Source organism: Oratosquilla oratoria, chromosome 9 (genome assembly GCF_046742065.1).
Source record: "Oratosquilla oratoria isolate Oo_2021 chromosome 9, ASM4674206v1, whole genome shotgun sequence".
Classification (NCBI taxonomy): Eukaryota; Metazoa; Arthropoda; class Malacostraca; order Stomatopoda; family Squillidae; genus Oratosquilla; species Oratosquilla oratoria.
In genome coordinates this window covers 80,932,019-80,944,192 of record NC_134785.1, presented here as the reverse complement: position 1 = coordinate 80,944,192, position 12,174 = coordinate 80,932,019, and the positions used below count along the sequence as shown (strand labels likewise).

At 37.2% G+C, this 12,174-nt stretch overlaps 1 protein-coding gene across 17 annotated transcripts in view; it reads right to left on the bottom strand.

The window, feature by feature from the left end:
- The window catches only part of LOC143028642 (uncharacterized), a 614,584-nt gene that overhangs the window by 189,125 nt on the left and 413,285 nt on the right, over positions 1 to 12,174 (bottom strand). For all 17 annotated transcript variants that reach the window (XM_076191067.1, XM_076191062.1, XM_076191063.1 and 14 more), the window contains one exon: positions 7,398 to 7,569. In XM_076191067.1, coding sequence (XP_076047182.1) covers positions 7,398 to 7,569 — 172 coding nt within the window. The remainder of the gene's footprint in view (positions 1 to 7,397; positions 7,570 to 12,174) is intronic.

Sequence of the window (12,174 nt, the reverse complement as noted above, 5' to 3'; positions counted from 1 at the left end):
TTTGAGTGTTGGTCTCTTATCACTCTCATTTTTCTTTCTTGCAAAAAGTCTTCCATCCAATTTAGCAGTTTGCCCTGTATTCCTCCTTCAGTTTCTAATTTCTTGAGCAACTTCTTATGTGGTACTTTGTCAAAAGTTTTTTTTTGGTCTAGAAATGCACAATCAGCCCATCCATCTCTTTCTTGTATTATATCTATTAGCCTTGAATAGAAACATATTAAATTGGTGACGCATGATTGTCCTTGTCTGAATCCAAATTCCCTTGGATTTAACACTGTTTTTTTCTAAATATTTTACCCATCTATTTTAGACAATTCTTTCACAAATTTTTGCTATTGTACTTGTTAGAGAGACTGGCCTATAGTTGGTAGGGTCTTCTTTATTTCCCCCTTTATATATAGGTACTATATTTGCTTTTTTCCAATCTTCTGGAACTTTACCTTTTTTCAAGGAACTGTTTATTATGCTATGTATTATGTCTGCCAGTTCATTCCTGCATTCTTTCAAAATCCAGTTTGCTATTTCATCTGGTCCATGCGATTTTCTGAATTCAAGATTACTCAAGTGTTTCAATATTTCATTCTTTGTTACTTCTATTTCTTTCCATTCGATCTCTTCAGGTTGTATGTTCTCCCTTGTAAACACTGATTTAAAATGTTTGTTCATAATTTCCGCCATTTCAATTTCCTCTGTGTATTCAACTCCTCCTTGTCTTAATTTCTCCAAATCTTGTTTGTTTTTCAGTTTGTTGTTTACAAATCTGTAGAATAGTTTTGGTTGATCTTTACATTTTATGACATCTTTTTCATATTTTCTCTTTTCCTCTCTGCACGCTTGTACATATTCATTTCTATAACAAGTATATATTTTCCATTTTTCTGGTCTTTTGTTTTTCTTCCATTTGGTCCAAGCTTTGTCTCTTTTGTCTTTTATCTCCCTACAACTTTTATTGTACCAGCACTTTACATATTCTATTTCTTGTTTTTGTCTTGGGACATACTTTTCTACTCCTTTTTTATAGATTTTTGTCCAAATATTCCATTTCTCTTCTACTGTTGTATCTTCTTTGTGTATTCTTTCCCAGTTTTCATTTTGGAAGAATTCTCTTATTTTATCAAAATTTGTTTTTCCGTACATCAATCTTCCTTTTCTATATTGTTCATTTATTTTCATGTATTTTTTCTCATTTAGTTCTAGTTCTATCAATATGTGGTCACTTTTGCTTATTGGTGCCTGGTATTCTATCTTTTCCACTATTTTAGGTTCTAATGTGATTATTAGGTCTAGTCTCGATGGTTCTTCTTCATTTCTATACCTAGTGTTCTCTTGGATCCATTGTGTCATTGTGTGGTCAATAATCATCTCAAGTAGAACACTTCCCCATGAGTCTTCTCCACCCTTTACGGTCATCTCTTCCCAGCATATTTCTTTGCAATTATAGTCGCCCATCATAACTATTCTTCCTCCATCTTCCATTATCTCGTTTAGTGTTATTCTTGTGTCTTCTAACATGCTTTTATGTTCATTCTCTTCCCACGAGGCTGTTTTTGGGGGCATGTAGTTTATTACAAACTTTCTGCTCTTCTTATCTCTATCTTCTACTTCTATCATAATCATCTCTACTCTATTCTTCCCATATGTGACACTCTTCACGTTTATATCCTTCTTAGTCAGGAACATAACTCCACCCCCTTGTTTTATCTCTCTGTTTCTAATCCAATAATTATATGCATTGTGTCCTATGCTGTTGGGTGGTAGTGGACCTTTTAATTTTGTCTCAACAATTCCCATTATGTCCGGACCTTTTTCTTTCAGATATTTGTTCAATTCATTCAGTCCTGTTATTAATCCATCTATATTTGTGTAGGATACTCTTAACTTTCTGTTATTTCCATTGTATTCTCTGTTTCTTTTGTGTTTCTCTCTGTTATTTTCCATTTCTTCATTTTCATATTCACTACTCTCCAGTAGAATTCTTGTTTTTCTGTCTCCGTTCTGGTCTCGTTTTTTTTCTTAGCTTCATGTCTTTTCCTTATTTCCTCCTCTCTTTCCTCTTTATTCATTTCCCTTTTAATCCATACCTTTTTATATTTTTCACTTGTTGCTAGTTTCCCCGTTTTGGATAAGATATTCTCTGCTGTCGTTTGTGACCTGAATTTAATCGTAATTGGTCTGGTCTTGTCTGTACTATATTTCCCGAGCCTGAATTTCTCTTCGATTTGTTTCATGATTTCTGGCTCATCTTCCTGAACTAATTCTAGTAAATTTCTTACTTTTTCATTTTCCTCTTTGATTCTTGTGGTTCTATCTGGGTTATGTTTCTCTTCCATTCCTAATATAATTATACATTTCTTTCTATCTGCTAAGTCTCTTACTATATTCTCCTTCTGTCTCATCACTTTAATAACTGAGTCTTCAGTTTGTTCTTTCATTTGTTGTTTGATTATGTCAGTAAATGCAACTTTACTGTTTTCTTGGATTTTTTTCCAACCCTCTTTGTTGTCCTTACTATTCTCCTTTAAGACTTTATTCTCCTCTTTTACTTCTTTTAACTGTTTTTTTAATTCTTTAATTTCCTTAGTTAAGTTTTTGTTCGCCTTCTCTAGTTCTTCCAAATTTTCAACCCTCTGCACAATGTTGTTAACGTGACCGAACCTAAGCTCCCAGTGCTCGATCATCCCCCACACCCTCTTTAAATCCCTGGAAAATATTCTCATCACCTTCTACTGTATTGCTCTTATCTATACTTCTAATCTTTACATTTTTGTTGATTCCGTCCTCTCCAAAGTCATCGTCTTCAGTTCATCTCTTGTTTACATTTCTCCTAGCTTCCTGGACCATGTCATTCTCTTCCTCATTTCCCTCAATATCCCTTCCCTATCACTTCCCCACTATTCCACGAGCACTCCCCTTCCCTATAAATACAAAAAGGCACTTCCTGGATGTTGAGATCCACGTAGTTTTTCCTTTTTCTTTGGAACACCAATTCTCACCGTCCATTCGGTGAAAGGGTGTGTGTGTGTGTGTGTGTGTATTTACCTAGTTGTATTTACCTAATTGTATTTTACGGGAAGGGGAGCTATGCTCGTGGGGTCCCGTCTTCATATCTCATTTTATCTAAACTATTTTTAAATTCATGTATTGTTTTTGCACACACCACTTTCTCATCTAACTTGTTCCAACTGTCTATTACTCTGTGAGGAAAGCTGTTCTTTTTCAAATCTCTTCTATAGCTGTCTTTTTTTATTTTCTTTCCGTGTCCTCTTGTATTTCTGTCATCCCATTTTATCAGATTCTCTCTATTAGTAATTGCTATGCCTTTCATGATTCTGTAAATAGCTATCAAATCTCCTCTCTCTCTTCTTTGCTCTAGTGTCTGTAGTTCAAGTTTTTCTAGTCTCTCTTCATATGATAGTTTTGAGAGTGTTGGTGCCAATTTTGTAATTGCTCTTTGTATTCTTTCAAGTTTTTTTATACATTTTTTTGTACTTGGTGACCATATCGTTGCTGCATATTCCAATCTTGGTCTTATCAGGGTGATTAGGATTTTCTTCACCATTTCTTCATCCAGGTATGTGAATGCAACTTTGATTGTTCTTATTAAATTATAGGTTTCTCCAAAAATCTTATTTATATGTTTCTCAGGTGACATATTATTCATAACAATGACTCCCAGGTCCTTCTCATTTTCTACTTTTTTTATCCCTTCTTCTACCAAATTATATGATCCTGTTATTCTGTTTTTGCTTTTTCCAAATTCCATTATACTGCACTTCTTTGTATTGAACTCCATCTCCCACTTCCTACTCCATTCCTGTACTTTATATAGATCTCTCTGTAGTGATTCACAATCTTCTGTTTTCACTCTTTTTAGTAGTTTTGCATCCTCTGCAAAGAAGCTCATATAGCTTTCAATTCCTTCATCCATATCATTAATATATATAGCAAACATTATTGGGGCCAGAACTGTTCCCTGCGGAATACCGCTTATTACTTTATCCCATTTTGAGTGTTGGTCTCTTATCACTACTCTCATTTTTCTTTCTTGCAAAAAGTCTTCCATCCAATTTAGCAGTTTGCCCTGTATTCCTCCTTCAGTTTCTAATTTCTTAAGCAACTTCTTATGTGGTACTTTGTCAAAAGCTTTCTTTAGGTCTAGAAATGCACAGTCCGCCCATCCATCTCTTTCTTGTATTATATCTATTAGCCTTGAATAGAAACATATTAAATTGGTGACGCATGATCGTCCTTGTCTGAATCCAAATTGCCTTGTATTTAACACTTTGTTTTTTTCTAAATATTTTACCCATCTACTTTTGATAATTCTTTCACAAATTTTTGCTATTGTACTTGTTAGAGAGACTGGCCTATAGTTGGTAGGTTCTTCTTTATTTCCCCCTTTATATATAGGTACTATATTTGCTTTTTTTCCAATCTTCTGGAACTTTTCCTTCTTTCAAGGAACTGTTTAGTATGCTATGTATTTTGTCTGCCAGTTCATTCCTGCATTCTTTCAGAATCCAGTTTGCTATTTCATCTGGTCCATGCGATATTCTGACATCAAGATTACTCAAGTGTGTCAATATTTCATTCTTTGTTACTTCTATTTCTTCCATAGGGGGGACTTTCTTTTTCCATTCAATCTCTTCAGGTTGTATGTTCTCCCTTGTAAACACTGATTTAAAATGTTTGTTCATAATTTCCGCCATTTCAATTTCCTCAGTGTATTCAACTCCCCCTTGTCTTAATTTCTCCAAGTCTTGTTTGTTTTTCAGTTTATTGTTTACAAATCTGTAGAATAGTTTTGGTTGATCTTTACACTTTTCTATAACATCTTTTTCATATTTTCTCTTTTCCTCTCTGCACGTTTGTACATATTCATTTCTATAACCGGTATATATTTTCCATTTTTCAGGTCTTCTGTCTTTTTTCCATCTGGTCCAGGCTTTGTCTCTTTTGTCTTTTAACTCCCTACAACTTTTGTTGTACCAGCATTTTACATATTCTTTTTCTTGTTTTTGTCTTGGGACATACTTTTCCACTCCTTTTTTGTAAATTTTTGTCAAAATATTCCATTTCTCTTCCACTGTTGTTTCTTCTTTGTATATTTCTTCCCAGTTTTCTTTTTGAAAGAATTCTCTTATTTGATCAAAGTTTGTTTTTTCATACATCATTCTTCCTTTTCTATATTGTTCATTTCTTTTCATATATTTTTCTTCATTAAGTTCCAGTTCAATCAATATGTGGTCACTTTTACTTATTGGTGTTTTATATTCAATCTTGTCCACTATTCTAGGTTCAGATGTAATTATTAAGTCTAGTCTCGATGGTTCTTCTTCATTTCTATACCTAGTGTTCTCCTGTATCCATTGTGTCATTGTATGGTCATTAATCATCCCAAGTAGAGCGTTTCCCCATGAGCCGTCTCCACCCTTTACTGTCATTTCTTCCCAGCAGATTTCTTTGCAATTATAGTCGCCCATCATAACTATTCTTCCTCCATCTTCCATTATTTTATTTAATGTTATCTTTGTGTCCTCTAACATACTTTTTATGTTCACTCTCCTCCCATGAGGCTGTTTTCGGAGGCACATAATTTATCACAAACTTTCTGCTCTTCTTATCTCTGTCTTCCACTTCTATCATAATCATCTCTACTGTATTCTTTCCATATATGACACCCCTCACGTTTATATCCTTCTTAGTCAGGAACATAACTCCACCCCCTTGCTTTTTCTCTCTGTTTCTAATCCAATATTTATATGCATCATGACCTACACTGTTGGGTGGTAGTGGGCCTTTTAATTTTGTTTCTACAATTCCCATTATGTCCGGTTCTTTTTCTTTCAAATAATCATTCAGCTCATTCAATCCTGTTATTAATCCATCTATATTTGTGTAAGACACTCTTAGTTTTCTGCCACTTCCATTGTGTTCTGTTTCCCTTTTGTTTTTCGCTTGTATGTCGAACTGCCTTAGTTTCATATTCACTACTCTCCAATAGAATCTCTCTTTTTCTGACTCCGTTCTGCTCTCGTTTTTTTTTTCTTAGCTTCGAGTCTTTTCTGCTTTTCTTCCTCTCTTTCCTGTTTATTCATTTCCCTTTTTATCCATACCTTTTTATATTGTTCACTTGTTGCTAGTTTCCCTGTTTTGGATAAGATATTCTCTGCCATCGTTTGTGACCTGAATTTAATCTTAATTGGTCTGGTCTTATCTGTACTATACTTTCCGAGCCTGAATTTTTCCTCAATTTCCTTCATAATTTCTGGTTCATCTTCCTGAACTAATTTTAGTAAACTGCTTACTTTTTCATTTTCCTCACTGGTTCTTGAGGTTCTATCTGGGTTATGTTTCTCTTCCATTCCTAATATAATTATACATTTCTTTTTATCAGCTAAGTCTCTTACTATATTCTCCTTCTGTCTCATCACTTTAATAACTGAGTCTTCAGTTTGTTCTCTCATTTGCTGTTTAATTATGTCAGTAAATGCAACTTTACTGTTTTCTTGAATTGCCTTCCATCCCTCTCTGTTTTCTTTATTATTCATCTTTAACTCTTCATTCTCCTTTTTTACTTCTTTTAACTGTCTTTTTAGGTCTTCTATTTCCTTAGTTAAGTTTTTGTTCGCCTTCTCTAGTTCTTCCAATTTTTCAACCCTCTGTACAATGTTGTTAACATGACCGAACCTACACTCCAAGTCCTTGATCATCTTATCGACCTTCTCTTCTAGTCTTGTCAGTCGGGGGGGGTTTGTGTCCCACCCACCCTCTTTAAATCCCTGGAAAATATTCTCATCACTTTCTACTGTATTGCTCTTATCTATACTTCTAATCTTTACATTTTTATTAGACATTTCGTCGTCACTCAGCTGGTCGGGGGGCCGTTTGTTTACCTTTCGCCTGTCTGCCTGGGCCAAGTCTTCTCTTTCCTCATTTCCTTCCATTTCCCCAGCAATCCCTCCCCTTCTCCTCTTTCCCTACTTTCCCACTACCCCACGAGCAATTCCCCCCCCACCCTGTAAATACAATAGGCACTTCCTTTGCTTTGGGATCCACAAAACTTCACTTTTCTTCAGAACGTCCTCTAAGCCGTCCGTTCGTTGAAGTGTGTGTGTGTGTGTGTGTGTGTGTGTGTGTGTGTGTGTGTGTGTGTGTGTGTGTGTGTGTGTGTGTGTGTGTGTGTGTGTGTGTGTTTACCTAGTTGTATTTTATGGGAAGGAGAGCTACGCTCATGGTGTCCCGCCTTTGTATCTCACAGTGTCTAGTTTGCTCTTAAATTTGTGTATGGTTTTTGCACACACTATTGCATGGACATGTGCACACAAACACCAAATTCATCCCCACTTTAACACCTACACATAGAATCCCAAGTAAAAGTATCCCATGCAACTCACCAATAGTTGAAAAAGAATTGGAGAACCGGGTGTGGTCTCCAACATGTATGAAGTTGTAGATGCTCTTGCCTGAGAGATCCTCTGCAGAAAACTTGATAAACTGAGTCACACTTTCCGACACAAATTCTATCTTCCCATCTTTACTCACCACAAACAAAAATCCATCCAGTGCCTGTAAAAAATAAATAAATAATTAAAATCAGAATAAATACACACAATCAAGGGCTAATGACATGTGCCCATAAGATGGTTGTCAAGAGCCTATCAAGCTGCCCATCTTCCACCACCATCACATCCACAGAACCTGACACTGTTTCTAGACCAGGCCCAAGATCTCTATCAACTTCAACTGGGCACTCCTGAAGTGATCCCAACCAACAACACAAGTTACACCCCCACCCCCTTCCCAGTCCACAGCATAGTAGATGACCAACAACATATTTTACTACCAACAATTAAAATTACTTTAGTTTGAATATACAAGCGATTGTGAGTAATCTATATTACTGTGTTCAGCATCCAAGAGGTGGAGGTGCAAACCATGTTGCCAGATGGGACCACTATCCTCCAAGAGCACCTTGGAGTCTTGCACTCCCAACTTCTTGGTATGATAGTGGAGCCTGGCTATACTGAAGTGGCTACATTTTCTTACAACTGAAAATACCTGAGATATTTACTTACCTGTAGTGAACAGTGAATTCATTATTTTCTTATGAATGTATGGTTCTTATTCATTTCCTATATATTGCATCATCTGCAAATGTACTTTCCATAAATAATGTTACTGCATCACCCAATTTGACTGTTCGGTTTGCAATAGATTTTTTCTCTCTCAGAAAGATTTTTTGAATAAATACACAAGTTAATCTACCTTTGACTTCTAGTACTAGGCTATCTCAATAAATGTGCAAAGACACTTTTCTTTCTGGAGCGACGCAAACCTTCAGCACTTCAAATCAAAATCAAAATCAAATGATCAAGGATTTACTCCTACACTTTAAAAGTACTATAAAACTAAACCATGACATCAATATAATATATAATTATTTCTATAAAACGTTTCCGTCTATTTTCCCGAAACCGTAGATCTCTAAAATCTCAAATATAAAAAATCTCATCAGTCGTTAAGGCATTTTTCTAACATATATCAAGAATCGGCGATAAGGCGTTTACGTGCCATTACTTCTCAGCCTACAAGAGTTTCGTTAAGAATGGTGTGAAAGCCGATCACAGGAACTTTCAGACAGAAAGGGGAGTAGCCCAGGGCGCGAAGCGAGCAAGCGCCGCAGGCCAAGCAACCCGGCATAGCCGGGTGCGGCGAAGCCGCTGCTTGTATTCTAAATAAAAATTAGGGTCCTACGCGAGGACTTTTTGCAAATATAAATATATTTTCAATGAACAAGCTGGCAGCACAAACCAACTAGTTCGCTGGAGTTATTCTCATTAAGAAAGGACATACTGAATATAACCAGTGTCGAACCTTTTTAAAAGGTACCAACTGATTTGGTGAGGGATAGAGGATGCCTATCTGAGCTAAACAAAAAGGCACAAAGCTCAACATTGGCGACGAAAGTAACTAAAACCTATTCATATTCTTCCCCGAGAAGGATGCACAGGTAATGTTTAACGGTCGTGCCAACTGTGTATTTAAAAACTACGAATGCGCTCGCTGTGCCGAACCTATTCAAGAGTTAATGGACAGATACAAGTGATATGGAGAATTAACCAGTCATTAAAAACAGAGAGAGGTGAAATAAATTGAGGATGTACCACAAAAAACGAGTCCATATATCTGGCGACGCATACTGTTGACCTGCAGACCTGTAACCTGTTATTTGCTAAAATATAACACCGAGCCCTCGACTGAACGACGAACCGTCTCATAATTTACAATCCATGATGTATGTTAGAAATACTCATATTTCTTCTTAATATATAACCAACCGTGATCACCGATGCAAATCTATATTATCATATTGCAGAAACCACAGGGAAAATAAAGTCGGAATACTAAACGTTTTCGTCTATTACGACATCCTCAGGTACTCTGAGGATGTCGTAATAGACGAAAACGTTTAGTATTCCGACTTTATTTTCCCTGTGATTTCTGCAATATCATTTAGTCACGCGTTATTGTGATTATGTTTGCTATATTACCGTATGCAATTTGTACAAGGGGGTACCCAAAAGTAACCGAAATAGTTTTCTGTGGGGGCAAACCCGTTATAGTTCAGTCTTCCGCCGCTAGATGCAGCACGAGACAACCGTTAGGCATTAGTCTTATCACTGGGGTCGTCGTGGGGAGACGTACTACCCGTGGTTCGTTATTGCTTCCGAGTGTTTCGCGCCATTTCGTCTATTTTACAAAGGATGAAAGCAAGGAGCAACGTGCTTCCGTGAAATTCTTTTTTTTTTGGGGGGGGGGGGCGGCAGCCGAAACATTTATCATGTTTCTAACAGCTTGCAAAGGTGTTACCATGAATAAAACACGAATTTACGAGTGGTTTGTACACTCTAGAATGATCAATTGTCGCTGGAAGACCAAACTCGTTCAGGGCGACCGTCAACCTCCCGACCGGATGAAAACATCACGAAAATTCATTAACTTATCTTGGGAGGACCGTCGCCGAACAATTGACGAACTTGTTGATTTGACTGGTGTGTCCTGGAGCTCCTGCCATCAAATTTTGACCGAGGAATTGGGAATGAAAAGAGTTGCAGCGAAATTGGTGCTTTGCTTGCTCACGGAGCATCAAAAGTCACGAATGAATGAGTTGGAAATTGATATAGACCTTATTTCGAAGGTAATCACTGGTGAGGAAAGCTGGTGCTATGGCTACAACCCGGAAACGAAGCAGAAGTCACGTAAATGGAAGCATCCAACGTCACCAAGAAAAAAAAAACGCGTCAAGTCCAGTCAAGACGATGTTGATTTGTTTCTTCGATCCGCGAAGAATTGTCCACAAAGAATTTGTTCCTCCTGGTCAAACTGTTAACCAGAATTTTTACTTGGCAGTTCTAGAGCGCTTGCGAGACGCATCGAGACCGAAACGCCCCAACCTGTGGCAAAGTGGTGGTTTCATCACGACAATGCGCCAGCGCACACAGCCAAGAGCGTTTAAGTTTCTCACCAAAAATGGCATGGCCACTTACCCACCCTCCCTATTCACCCGATCTTGCTCCTTGTGATTTTTTTCCAATGAAAGTCTTCAAAGGAAAACTTTGCAGATGTGGAGGAAGTTGAGAAGAAAACGACGGTGTTAAATATATATTTGCAAGAATTCCAGAACTGTTCTGTACACTAAGAAACACGTCTGGACCGGTGCATTGCTCCGTATGGAGAATACTTTGAAGGAATAATAGTGTAGATATGTAAAAGTATCTGATTACAATTATATGACAATTTTTTTTTAAGCGGTTTCATATACTTTAAAAATTACTATGAAATATTTCTTACATGGCTCCTTGTTTCTATCCACAACGTGCTAAAATACACCAACTGGATAACATATCAGCTACATCGCCTGGTGAGGGCCAACAAAGGATAAGCTTTCATGGCTGAAGAAGACAATAAAAAAAAAAGCGTACCAATATCCTATTAAAAGGGGGTCCCACAAATGAATAAAGCAGCCTGACAGGTTTTTTGATAACCACAGTTTATTCTTGAAAACAAAATAGCAACGAAGCGGTGAAATCAACAAACAAGAGGGTTAGTTGACCGAAGGAACAACTTTAAAGTGATCCGTATTCTTCTTTGATTGCTGATTCGCTTTTAATCTTCACAGAATGGTGTGTGAAAGGTTCGCATAAGTATTGCTAAAAATCCTAAGTATTGATAACGTGTTATAGTCGATACCCTGCATGGAACTTTAGTATAGAATGGTTTTGTAGTAATCTATACATAGCAGTAATAGTACCAATTGTAATAGTAGTAGTAGTAGTTGTGGTGGTGGTGGTAGTGCTGTGCATTTATTTCCAACATGACAGAAATCTTGTAATGTAGATTCATCACATACGCCGCACACATAAAAATCACTGATAAACTATTTTTGATCAACTCAATGAGGAACAGGTGAGCGAATATTTGGTAGCCCACATCACACACACACACACACACACACACACACACACACACACACATATATATATATATATATATATATATATATATATATATATATATATATATATATATATTACATATCCGCCTATTAAATAAAATAATATCGACGCATGACCATCTTTAGATCAGATCTGATCTGCAAGAATTCCTGGAGGAGCGTCATGCCTTGAAATGGTAACCAGGGAATACGACGCTAAACTAGGAAGAGTCCACCACGCGGATAACTACCTTCTTCCGACATCGTGACGTGGCGTACCTACGTCATAACTACAAACATCAGATAATACTGCAGCCGAAGAGACGACCACTGAGGTCTCAAATATACACTGAGCCCCATCCAATCCTGAATAAAATCACCCGGCGTTCTCCACCGCGAGATCTTTACAGTCAAGCCTCGGTAGTGAGGCGAGAAGTATCATCGGCTCGTTTCTTTCTACTGGGCCAGCAGGCAGAATCTCGTTATGTTCTCCTCCATTCCCCTTTCTCCTCACCTTTCAGTACCGCGGCATGTTTAACAATTTCCCCAAGGCTGCAGATAATGTGACAAAACTACCGATACGTTGACAAAATGGTCATTCGCCAAAGAGGACGGCCGACGCCAAAGATACTTTCTTCTTCCCTTAGCACCACCACCTTTCGTTCAATGTCATTTAT